Source organism: Rattus rattus, chromosome 2 (genome assembly GCF_011064425.1).
Source record: "Rattus rattus isolate New Zealand chromosome 2, Rrattus_CSIRO_v1, whole genome shotgun sequence".
In the NCBI taxonomy this organism is placed as follows: Eukaryota; Metazoa; Chordata; class Mammalia; order Rodentia; family Muridae; genus Rattus; species Rattus rattus.
The window spans coordinates 100194407-100206560 of NC_046155.1; the positions used below are offsets into that span (position 1 = coordinate 100194407).

At 48.3% G+C, this 12154-nt stretch overlaps 2 protein-coding genes across 2 annotated transcripts; one reads left to right on the top strand and one right to left on the bottom strand.

Annotated features, from left to right (window-relative positions):
- Nucleotides 1-54: 54 nt before the first annotated feature.
- Nucleotides 55-2462, bottom strand: LOC116891776 (transmembrane O-methyltransferase homolog). The gene is made up of 3 exons (XM_032893117.1): nucleotides 2189-2462; nucleotides 1178-1374; nucleotides 55-697 (listed from the first exon to the last, which is right to left on the bottom strand). Exons 1-3 carry the CDS (start codon nucleotides 2445-2447, stop codon nucleotides 377-379), a joined length of 777 nt encoding a protein of 258 aa, XP_032749008.1. The 5' UTR covers nucleotides 2448-2462; the 3' UTR covers nucleotides 55-376.
- A 3390-nt stretch (nucleotides 2463-5852) lies between these two features.
- On the top strand, nucleotides 5853-11555 carry Lamtor1 (late endosomal/lysosomal adaptor, MAPK and MTOR activator 1). Its single transcript, XM_032893103.1, has 5 exons — nucleotides 5853-5979; nucleotides 9474-9619; nucleotides 9840-9917; nucleotides 10228-10354; nucleotides 10831-11555. The coding sequence occupies exons 1-5, from the start codon at nucleotides 5938-5940 to the stop codon at nucleotides 10921-10923; spliced, it is 486 nt and encodes a 161-aa protein (XP_032748994.1). The 5' UTR covers nucleotides 5853-5937; the 3' UTR covers nucleotides 10924-11555.
- Nucleotides 11556-12154: the final 599 nt, after the last annotated feature.

Sequence of the window (12154 nt, forward strand, 5' to 3'; positions counted from 1 at the left end):
TTAGGTAGGGAGCAGCAGGCAGTGCTCTTAACTGTTGAGCCCCTTCAGCCAGCTGACTCAGTGTTGAGAGTAAACTAAATCTCAGAGGAAGGAAGGACTCACTTGGAGGGGACAATCAATAACTAAGTTGAGAGCTCAGGCCTCTTGTTTCCAGTTCCTGATTTTCTATGAGGGGACCTTGTGGGACCAAGAAAGCTGATAGAATTTGACACTTCAGATCAGTACAGAGGTTGGAGGGGGGACGAAGTTGAAAAGAAAGCCTCCCCAGCCTGAGCCCAGCATGTGTTGGATACTAAACAGAAAGGGAAAGGGGATATTTTGAGGTCTGCTCGAGTGGGGTTGGGCTTGTATTAGTAAAGATCCCAGGTCCTGGACCTCAGCCAGGTCCAGTATAGGTGAGTTGGGCTATGCCATCCTTGATGGCAGGGAAGTCGGGGAGGCTGGTGTGGTGGAGGCGGCAGCGATAGCGACCACAGCTCTTGGTATATTGTAGGAAGCGGGGTGCACCAGGAAAAAGCACATGATCAGCCAATACAGTGGCACCATGTGGGAGCAGAGCATGGGCCTCCAGTAGCTGCAGATCTCTTAAGTAATATCGAGGTCGATGTGCCAGGAGCACCAGATCTGCCCGATTCAGCTGGTGCTGAGCTCTTAGACGTGGGATCACTTCCTCTGAGCTGCCTGCAATGAGCTCCACCTGTGGGGAAAGCCATAGCTGGAGGTGAGGCTAAGAACTCCGTTCCCACTCGAGACCCCACCAGGATCTGGCTGGTTTATGTCAGGTACTAATCTAGGCCCTCACCAGAATCTCACATATCCTCTGACCTCAGAAACCCAGTAGTCAGTCTCAATATTGTGATTTCTATTATATACCCGTGAAGAAGCTGAGAATTAGCAGATATGTGCTTCACCTGAGGTCACACAACTAACCAAAGAGTAAGATTTGGACTCCGACTTGCTGAGCTATGGAGAGTTTCCACTTAGCTGCTGCTTTTGTAGTCCAGCAGGAAATAAGTACAAGTGACCTGGGACTGGGGGCAGGAGCAACTGCCCTCCAGGATGCCAGCTGCCTGAGTGGAGCTGGTTCCTTGAATGGGAGTTCCTCATAAAAGAGGCCTGGTCTGAGCATTCCTGGGATAGTTGAAGAGAGATCAGCGTTGGGGTGATAGGGGCTGACCATTTGCTCATCGAAGCCAGCTAGCCGGATGACTTTTTCAGCCACTGCTGCTGTCCGTGAGTCCCGCTCCACGGTGAGAAGTCGGCTCCCAGGGGGCAAGGCTCGGGCAATAAGCAGTGTAGAGTATCCGCAGTGGGTGCCCAGCTCCAGCACGCAAGCAGGGGCCTTCTCTTCCACTAGCCTCATCAGAATCTGACCTGTGGGGCAAGATGGCTGGTTGTAGAAGATATCCACAAACATGCTGTGCTTTCTAAATGTTTGATTTATTTATGAGGCTGACAGGCTGACTTTGCCCTTTCCCACACCTATCTCCATCCACCTGGCCAGTGTGAAGTCTTCTAGACTCAGTTTAGATGTTCGTTCCTTCAGGAGGGCTCAGGCAAAATATCCACTCTACCTTCCAGGTTCCTGAGACAGTTTCAGTTTCATACTCGAATGCACTCCCCTATTGCTGATTGTCTTTGTGATTTTGGAATTGGATAAAACTCTTAATACTTAGAAGTACTTGTGCTGTCTCACCAGACAGCTATCCTGAAATTGGTTGCGGAAGCCTCTTTCCTAGGTAAGAAAGTCTAGAGCAGATAATTACAAAGCTCTGAGGTCACGGGTTGGGGATTTGGCTCAGTGGTAGAGCGCTTGCCTAGTAAGCAGAAGGCCCTGGGTTCAGTCCCCAGCTCCGGGAAAAAAAAAAAAAAAGACACAAGAGCACAAAGCTCTGAGGTCCAGTTATTCCTCTGTTATGATCTCTTTGAGGCCAGCATTTGTGGCTGGTTTACCATCTGTGATATCCACCTTCCTCAACACCTGGCACAAAGGGGCGTCAATAAACATCTGCTGGATAACTGAATAACTTGGTCCAGACTCCTCATTTCTAAATGAGAGGGAAAAAAAGTCATAAGCACAATCATGAAGCTTCCTAATTTACCCAGTTAAGCAGTGGGTGATGCTAGGTCTTTCTTCACTATCTTGGGGTTATTTCTCAAACAGAAGGGTAGGGAAAGGCACACTGACCTTTAATAGGGCCCATGTGGCTCAGGTACTCGCAGCAGCTGCTCCAGTGGTCTAGAGTGGTGAGGATGTGACCAGGGTCTCCAGGCAGGGCGTGGGTGATCACATAGCTGAAGGCCCGCTCCTCAATTCGAAGTCCTGACAGGCAGTCTCGAAAGCTTCTCAGCAGGACTGTACGCACCAGCAGTCGGAAATGGTGCCGGTATCTCACCAGCAGTGTTACCACGAGTGGCAGGAATGCCAGTGCAATGGCAGGGGACATTGTCCCTACCTGGGTCCTAGGATAGAGGGAGGCTGGGGGGGGAAACCTAAATGTACCATTTGCCTGTCATTTGTGCAGACTTATTTATGCAAGTACCACGCTTATACAAAAATGGCTGAGAGGTTGTCCTTTGCCAAAGACACAGCAGAACTGGGGTTTGAATCCACCCTGTGCTCTTTTCCACCCTCCTGCTGCCCGTGTTTAACACTCAACCACAAACTATTTCTCTGGTCCTGGCTGCAGATCCATTACTGCATTGTCCTCTATCCCACCCACTTTTTGACTTTCCTCAAGACCTTTTCATCCGTTTGTTGGGGTGTCTTCCTTTACCATACTCCCATCTGCCTGGATTCCTCTGATTCTTTATAGTATAGCAAAAGAGAAAAGCTTTGCTGTCAGATCCATTCACTCTCTCACTGTGCTTTGTCTCAGTGAAAGGTAATCAAAACATGCCTGGGGCTGGAGAGATGGCTCGGTGGTTAAGAGCACTTGTTGCTCTTGTAGAGGAACAAACCTATTTTAGTTCACAACCATCTAGCTATGATCAGTTCCAGAAGATCCAACCCCTTCTCTGACCTCCAGGGGCTCACATAACTGAACATGAATATAAGCAAAACAGTCATAAAATCTTAACAGCAAACAACAAACAACACATTTGAGAGATGGCTTAGTGGTTAAGAGCCCTGGCTGCTCTTCCAAAGGTCCTGGGTTTGATTCTCAGCTCACAACTGCCTGTAACTCCAGGCCCAGGGGATCCAGTGCCCTCTTGTGGTCCCTGTGTGCACTGTATGAACATAGTACATAGAAGTACATTCAGTACATTTGGACAAAGCATCCATACATAGAAAATAGAGGGGTTGGGGATTTAGCTCAGCGGTAGAGCACTTGCCTAGCGAGCGCAAGGCCCTGAGTTCGGTCCCCAGCTCCAAAAAAAAACCCAAAAAACAACAACAAAAAAAAAGAAAATAGAAATAAAATCTTTTAAAAATTAAAGAAAAACTATCCATAGTATTTTGGTATACACTTGTAATCCCATCATGAGGAAGGTCAAGGTAGAGGATCCAAAGTTTGAAGCCAACCTGGACTATATTTGAGCTCCTATTTAAAAAATAAATCCACCCTCTATACCATGTTAGAGTGGAATATCTTTCTTTCTTATCTAAGGACCTTTTTCTGTTTGCTCTGCCCTGGAGGTGTGGGTCCTCCTTGGTCCTGTGTTTTGTCTCCAGTCCTGTATTTTTGTATTTGTATTCCCCTCCACAAAGAATTCTCTGTAGAACAAATATGCACACACCACGAATCTTCACCATTAAGCTTTCTTCTCCAGGACCACCTATAGGACACCCCCTGCCCACCCCCACACCCCACCCCAGATCTGACCCTGAGGGACTGTTTTTGTAAGACCCTTGGTTGGAAGAGGAGTGTATGTTAAAACCTAAAGTATATGAAGGAATGTGAAGCATTTGTGATGTGGGCATGAATTGGTGTGCTTGGGAACCCACAAGGCCCTGCTTACCTGAGCTGAATGCTCCTAAGAAAGGCCAGGGTACCGGAATGGGAAGTCCCTCAGAGGAATAACCCTAAAGATGGAGGCTGCACCTGATTTCAATTATTGATGCTGAGGCTGCTGTTACCTGAGACCTGCAGTTCAGGTTACCAAACCCAGGGACGAACTTCAGCTGCTTCCTCTTCCTCAGGCCTTAGAGAAACTTAGCAGAACTCTAGGGTCTTGAACTGAAGAATTAATAAATTCTACTAGGTGACTTTTCTAACCAACCCATTGGGATCAGGACATGGGACATGGACATGGTATAAACCAAAATAATTGAAATTTATTTGCTGAGTTCAAAACCCAAGTTTTCTGCAAGTAAGTGTTAGGGTATCAGTCATAGAAAAGAGTCAGACTCTGTCCTTGCCTCTCAGTTACTCACATTTGGTAAAAGAAATGAAGTAAAAACCACAACTATAGAATACACTGTGAGCACCAGACTAGGGATTCTATAGGTTGGACTTAGGGCTGTTTTCTGACCAGTTACCTATCTAAATTGAACACTAGAGTGGCACACTGTAGACAGTAAATATTTGGGGTTTGCCTTTTAAATTAATTTTGTTTACTTTATGTGTATTGGTGTTTGGTCCGAATGTATGTCTGTGCACTGTGTGTGTGTACTCATCTTCTGCCAGAGACCAGAAGAGGGCATTGTTTCTCCTGGGACTGGAGTTACTGATGCTTGTATGCCACCATCCTGGGAACTGAACTTGGGCCTTCTGGAGGAGCAGCAGTCAGTGCTCTCAATCACTGCGTTGTCTCTAGCCCCATCATTTGTTAATTTAATAAGTGACTGGCACCAGATTAAGTAAAGAGATGGAAGTGCTCAGAAAAGAATCAGAAAGGCAATCAGGAAGAAAGGTTTGTTTTGAGACTTTGAATAAAACTGTAATCCCTGATTTGGAGAGAGAAGTGTCTGCCATCTTCCTGCTCAGGCAGAATTCACCTTAACCAAGAAACTGCCAAATGCAGGAGTATTTGTATGGATGGCTAAAATGTGCCTGCCGCAAAGCTTGGCAATCTAAAAATTTTTATGACCCACATGGGGGAGACAACCAACTCCTACAAGTGGTTCTGTGACCTCTACACTCATATACATAACCAAAATAAAAGTACATATGCCTTTAATTCTGGGATGGTAGAGGTAAGTTAAGTGACTCTCTGAATTCGAGGTCTACAAAGCAAATTCCAGGTCAGCAAAGGATACATAGTGAGACCTGGGTCTTTTTTTTTTTTTAGACGATTTTTTTTATAAATATATTTTTTAAGATTTTACTTTATTGTATGAGTACACTGTAGCTGCCTTCAGACACACCAGAAGAAGGCATCAGATCTCATTACAGATGGTTGTGAGCCACCATGTGGTTGCTGGGATTTGAAGTCAGGACCTCAGGAAGAGCAGTCGGTGCTCTTAACCACTGAGCCATCTCTCCAGCCCCCGAGACCTGGGTCTTTTACACGCGCACATAAAGGACAAAGGAACTGGCAAATAGTGCTAAGTGAAGCACATCTTCCTCCACGACGCTACTCGCCTCTCGCATGGCACTGAAGGATTTATCTTCATAGCTCTGGGCCCACAAAGGTGGCCTTGACACCATGTGATCGCCCAACTCGCCTCACTGCACTGGCCATTAAGGCCAAGGGACGAAAGGATTCAGATCTGGAGACTAGGACAACAAAATCATGTGACTCGCCCCGCCTGCCTTCGGGTCACGTGCCCCGGTCCTGTCACGTAGGACGCACTTTTCCATTGGTTGGCAGTTGTCACGCGGCGAGGCGGGACCGGAAGGCAAGATTTGGCTGTGGCGCCAGAGCGGCTTTAGGACAGGCTAAGCGAGGGGGAGGAGAAGGGGGAGGCAGCCGCGGGTCATGTGACCGGAAAGGCTCCTGACGGACGCCGTCCCTCCTCGGCGCCGCCTGAGCGCCCGGCCCGACCCCGCCATGGGGTGCTGCTATAGCAGCGAAAACGAGGACTCGGACCAGGTGCGGCAGCGGCAGACAGGGTTTGGGACTGTGGGCTACGACTGCGGGACTTGGGGCCCAGAATAAAGCCCGCAGTGGTGGGGAGCTGGACTGCAGGCTCACTGAGTACGGAGGCCTGGAGGGGACAGATTACAGAGAGGACGGCCAGCCGGTCTCCTACCCTCTTAAAGATCCTAGTCCTACTTCAGCCTAGGGTTACGGCGGCCACCGCCTGACTCGGCCCCTCCCCTTCCACTTTCCAATACCCTCGAATTTCGCCGCTTGAATCCTCAGATTGGGTTCTTGGGAAACATTCGCTCTCACAGATTGCTGTGAGACACAGACTGCAGCTTGTATTAGTGGACTTTGCTAACCCATTGTAGAGATAGGTAATTTGAGGCTCTCAATCTCCAGAGATAAATCAGGAATTTATGTGTGTTATATCACTGGTATAGAAGATGTAATGCCACTGCTGGCTTGGTGTCAGAAGTTGACACCAAGTTGGTGTCATGTGAGTTGGCCAGTGAAGAATTTAATAGAGTGAAGACATCGAGACTTTTGGAGAGCAATAGAGTTTGCTTTGACTGATACAGAGAAAATAGGGGATGGGGAGCTCATTTGATTTCTGAGTTTGGCTTGCTGTTCCCTGTCTGGTGTCTGAGGGCTCCTCTAGCTAGAGAACCTCTCTGAAGAAGGTGACTGTAAATTTTACTCTTTTTGAGAAAGCACTAGCTTGGAGAGATTTCAGTGTCTTGTTTTTAGTTTTTGTTTTTTAATTTCCATCTTCCCCTTGGTGCATTCTCACTCCTCTCTGTACCACAATCCCTTCTCTGCCTGGCGGCTTTTAAGGAGGGGTAAGACTTCCAAGGCTGGATGTCAGCCCACTGGCCATTCCTTTTATAACTGCCTCAAAGCCTGAGTCCTGCTTTCTACACACAGTAGGCACTATGCCACAAAAAACAGTTGCACCCAGTGTAGTGGAGGATCCAGTCAGAGAAATAAGTGGCATCACTGTACTTAAGAAGTTGTTCTTTCCCCCAGTGAGCCTGCAGTTCAGGAGAGTGTGATTTATACATCAGGGTGAGCACTTCCTGAGCCTCATACATTATCTGACCTGAGTTTGACATGCCTTGTGGCATTAACTTTCACTTCTTCCTGTCATACTAAAGGCTAGAACAGCGAAAGTAGGAACCCACCACAACCCAACAGAAAAGAAGGTGCCAATGTTCCTGCCTGGTGGCAGAGAGCTGTGGCGGGAGAGCTGGACTTGCTTCTCTCCTAAAATCCCACCTTCCCTGACAGACTCTCATTTCTGGCTGGTTTTGTTTTGTTGTTTTTTAAAAGTCTATAACCAGACTGACTGGCTGCAGACCTGCTGTATAGTTGAGGAATGTCCTTGAATTTCTGGTTGTGTCCAGTTTTATGTAGAGATCAAACCCCAGTCTTTACGCTTGCATACCTGACCACTGAGGCCATATCCCCAGCCCCCTCTTTAAGTAAGCCCCCCTCTTTTTAGGACTGTCTGTCCCTGTATTATAATAAAACCATCCTGTTGACTTACACTTAGAGTCCCAATACTTAGGAGGCTGAAATGCTTCAAGTTTGTGGCCTTTCTGGCTACACAGTGAATTGAGGGCAAATTTTGGTATATATAGTGAGTCTGTGTCTCAAAGAAAAAGAAAAATGTACAAACAATAGGGTCTTCAGAGAGCTTTTACGCTTACTTCATTGTGACTCCTGCTAGTTACCTGTAATATGTTTAAAGATGAGAGAAAAGTTCAGAGGATCAAAGTGAATTAGCTAATGTTAGAGTACTCAAGCCAAGGTGTTCTCACAAGATACGTGCTTTATATACTGGGACAAGCTCTGAGGTAGTGGTGGGCAGATACCATGGGTTTGCTAAAGTAAATAATGAAATCTTGACTCAGATTGTATTGCCAAAGCAAACTTTGATGCGACAAACTTAACCTATGTATCACTTATTCTATGGTTGTCAGGTGATTTCATTAACTTTTTTTTGTGGGGGGGGGTGGGGATGACATGGCCCTATCCTGAAGGAAGTTTTGTCAGGCAGCAAGCCATGGTGTGGGGGGGGTCTCATTGTGACCAGCTTTCCTTAGAGACCCTTTAACCTTTGATAAACATTTTATCTGTAGCCTGTACCGAGGAAGGAGATTGTCCAGGAACCTAGAAGGGGGCAGAAGACCCTACATGTTTCCTTTCGTCTTGGTGAACTGGGTTAAATGGCCTGAGGACATTTTGGTAATGTAGTTCTGAGGAGGAAGAGCAAACTGGAAAGGCTGAGCCTGTCTGGGGTGGGGCAGGCAAGGCAGGAGGAAGTAACCCTCTGTAGAGAGAGTTGTGAGCCAGAGAGCTGGCTCTAGTAACGGGGAAACTGGAGGACTAGTGAGACTGGCCGGTGGCCACTGGAATTGATGGGTCAGCATTGGCCTGCATTCCTCTCCTTCTACATACTATATTCCTTTAGAAGTTGCCATGTCCTGAGCCTTCTATGGCCTGAATAGACATGAAGCAGGTCTGCTAATTTAGATTACACCTGACAGCCAGCAGGGATCTCCACTGATGGACTTAAGGCAGTGGGTTAGAACAAGGGTCTGAACCAGGACAAGGAAAGTGCAGTGATAGGCAGTGCAGTTTGGTTTAATTCTAAATTGGTTCTGGTGTTTGTGATTGTCTTTGGAGGTTAATAAGCAGGGCCGCTGAAGACTGAGGAGACTGTGTTGGGGAAAGTGTAGTTTGGCTGGGAGGAAGAGCTCCACTGTTCTCTCAGGTTAGCATACACCAGGAGTTAGAGGCAGGACACGGGCAAGTTCCAGGCCAGCTGGGTTATCTAGTTCCTGCCCAGCCTGGGGAACACTGGGGAACATAGGAAGACTGCCTTGTGTGCATGTGTGTATTGTATTCTTCTTGTGATGGCTTTACAAAGATCCCGGAGAGGAGAGAAGAGAGGACATTGGTGGCTGTATCTCGGCTGTGGGCCTGCAGTCTGCACTGAGATAATGTGAAGAATGGCAAGGTACATGGGCCTGCTTTCTCTTGCAGGCCAGGGACTTATCTGGCCTCGCTAGGGCCTTAGAATGTGGGTGGTCATCTTTGCTAGGAACTACTTTACCTAGGGAACCAGGAAGGCTGTTCTTGGGCTTCTGACTTGCGTTGATTTCTCCTCTAGACCCTTACTTTAATATTTTCTCAGCTCCTCTGACATTCAGTCAGTTCCAGTTCCTTTGTCCAGAAGGTGTTGACTGATTGCTGAGGCTCCAGGACTGCTGGCCAGTGCTGCTTTGCTCCTTTCTGAATGTTTGTTAGGTTCTCTAGGTTCATCCTAGATCTCCAGCTCTGGACCAGTCCGAGAGTGAATGTTTTCTGACTTTGCATCCACCTGGACACTTCGAATCATCTTCATAAAAGTCGTTTTAGTATTAAAGGTCAGAACCTTTAAAATGGAAGGAGAGTAGACTTAAGGCCCAGGCTGACTTTTCTCTACTACCCCTTAGGACCAGGAGGAGAGGAAGCTGTTGTTGGACCCCAGTAACACCCCTACCAAAGCCCTCAATGGAGCCGAGCCCAGCTACCATAGCCTGCCTTCAGCTCGCACAGATGAGCAGGCCCTGCTTTCCTCCATCCTTGCCAAGACAGCTAGGTGAGTGTCACAGGACCAGGCTGGGGCACAGGCAGCCAAGTTTGGAACATAGAGGATGGGACAAGGTCATTAGGGAGCAATGTCTCTGGGTTCTGCCCTGTTACAGTGGGCAGGCGGGAGTATTAGTGTCAGGTGGCCTTGGAATTGGCACCGAGTACTGATTCTCATCCGTGCCCCTCAGAAGCACCTGTCATAGCTTCTCTGTCTCTTCTCTTCAAAGCAACATCATTGATGTGTCTGCCGCAGACTCCCAGGGCATGGAGCAGCATGAGTACATGGACCGGGCAAGGCAGTACAGGTAAGCATGAGCCCAGCTTCCTAGACATTCCCAGCTTTGGAGTTTGGTCCCCAGTCCAGGCTGTTCATTTGGGTGCAGCCCAGAAAACTAACTGCAGATCACTTCAGTGCCTCAGGCATTCAAGTTGGCCCTGTTTGCCCAGTGTGTTTGATCAAGGGTGATTGGGTCAAAAGAGTACAGTCAGAGTGAGTTTGTGATGAACTGTACCCTGTCACCATGATCCCCTGGCCTGAGGGAGTGAGGCTTGCCTGTGCAGGGCAGGGCAAGCTTTGGCCTGATTGTCCTTTCCTGTCTCCTCCCTCTTGGCCAGTACCCGCTTGGCTGTGCTTAGCAGCAGTCTGACCCATTGGAAGAAGCTGCCACCGCTGCCATCTCTCACCAGCCAGCCCCACCAAGTGCTGGCCAGCGAGCCTATCCCTTTCTCTGACTTGCAGCAGGTGAGCACTCCTGGCTGGTCCCTAGCCCCTTCCCACATGGCTTCCCAGGAGGGAGGGAGCCTGGTATTGGTGCACCCAGCTTATTCCCACCTTGGTCTTGCTTTTCACAGTGTTCTTAGTTCCTTCCCACACCGTTTAGTCTCTCAGCATCTGCCCTTGCTTTTGTCCTTCTCTCTCACTTCCTTCCAGAGATAAAGCTCAGGGTACTATTCATGCAAGCCAAGTGCTCTACCAGTAAGCCGCAATCCTAACCTAACCTTTGGTTTTTGAGAGAAGGACTCAGTGTTACAGCCCAGGCTGGCACTGAATTATGGCCCCCTGATTTAGCCTCCTGACTGGCGGGACTATAGGCAAGCACCAGCATACCCAGCTCTTTTTGGCTTTCAGTCCACCATTCCTTCTTTCCTTTACTGCCACTCCATCTCACACTGTCTTTCCTCTCATGTGTGTTCTTCCCTCCCTGGCCTCTGTCTCAGGTCTCCAGGATAGCTGCTTATGCCTATAGTGCACTTTCTCAGATCCGCGTGGATGCGAAAGAAGAGCTGGTTGTACAGTTTGGGATCCCATGAAGGAAGGGGTCCTGGGACAGCTCTTCCCTCGTCTTCATCCTGTCTCCACCCCACCTCTTCTGGCCCCCAGCCTCACTGTGGCTTTCTACAGAACCCAACCTGCTACTAATCACGGAGAAGAATGTGGAGGACAAGAATAAGGCTAGAAGCCGGAGCAAGTGAGGACTGAGCAAGGGAAGGGAGAACCGATTGCCATCGGCCTTCATGCTCTGGTTAGGGTGAGGTTGGGGCCAAGAGGACTGGGCCTGGCAGATCTTCAAGTCATTGGGAAGATGGAGATACCACTGTAGGGGTGAACACCGGGAGACCTAGGAGATCCCCTCCCCACCCTTTCTCTTGGCCTCCGATTCACTCCTGTCCCGTTCCCTGACTTGGTGCTCATAGGCACCTCACTGGGAATTATGACCAGGGTCTAGACAAGCTTGAATCTGAATTGAGTTTGTATTTCTAGCACCCTGGATTTTTACATGTTTGCTCTTTTTGTTTTTTGTTTGTCACCCCTCGATAAAGAAAGTATATTCATTTGTGTTGCTGGTTCAACCCGCTCTGTCCTGCCCGCTATTTACTTGTGGCTGTTCAAGTCTGCAAGCATTGAAATGCCAAGGAATGCAGCATTAAAGAGGAATCAGGAGATAGACGTTCATGGTTCCCAGGTCTTAGATGATTAGTGTGGGATAACCCCAGTAGGATAAATATTATTCATTGTCCCTTCTCCATTGATGGTAACACTGTCAGAGCTGTACAGACTTGAATATGAAGCAGCTGTGACTGTTGGGGACCCTGCCCCAGGAGGCTTACACATTGCCCCTAGGGGTAGGAAGAGACCCTACTCTGCTGGTCTTCTTTTCAATAAATGATTATTTTCTTCCTGTTGAGACAGGGTCTCACTATGGAGCCCTGGTTGTCCTTGAACTCTACATAGACCAGGCTGGCCTCGAACTCACAGAGAACTTGCCTCTTTCTCCTGAGAGCTGGGTTTAGAGTTGTGTGCAACCACTGCCCCGCTAGGAAATGAAATCTTGGCCAGAATCACAGCCTGAGAGTAAAACTACCCTGCTCTGCTCGAAATAGATCACAGCTGTTTGCCGTTCCTACTGGAGGCTGAAGGCAGCTCCACAGACCTTGGCACTCTATGAAGATTTCTGTGAGACACGGGGCTTATTCCTGAAATACCAGCACTCAGGAGGCTGAAGCAACAGGATTGCGACAAGATCAAGGACAGCCTGGGCCA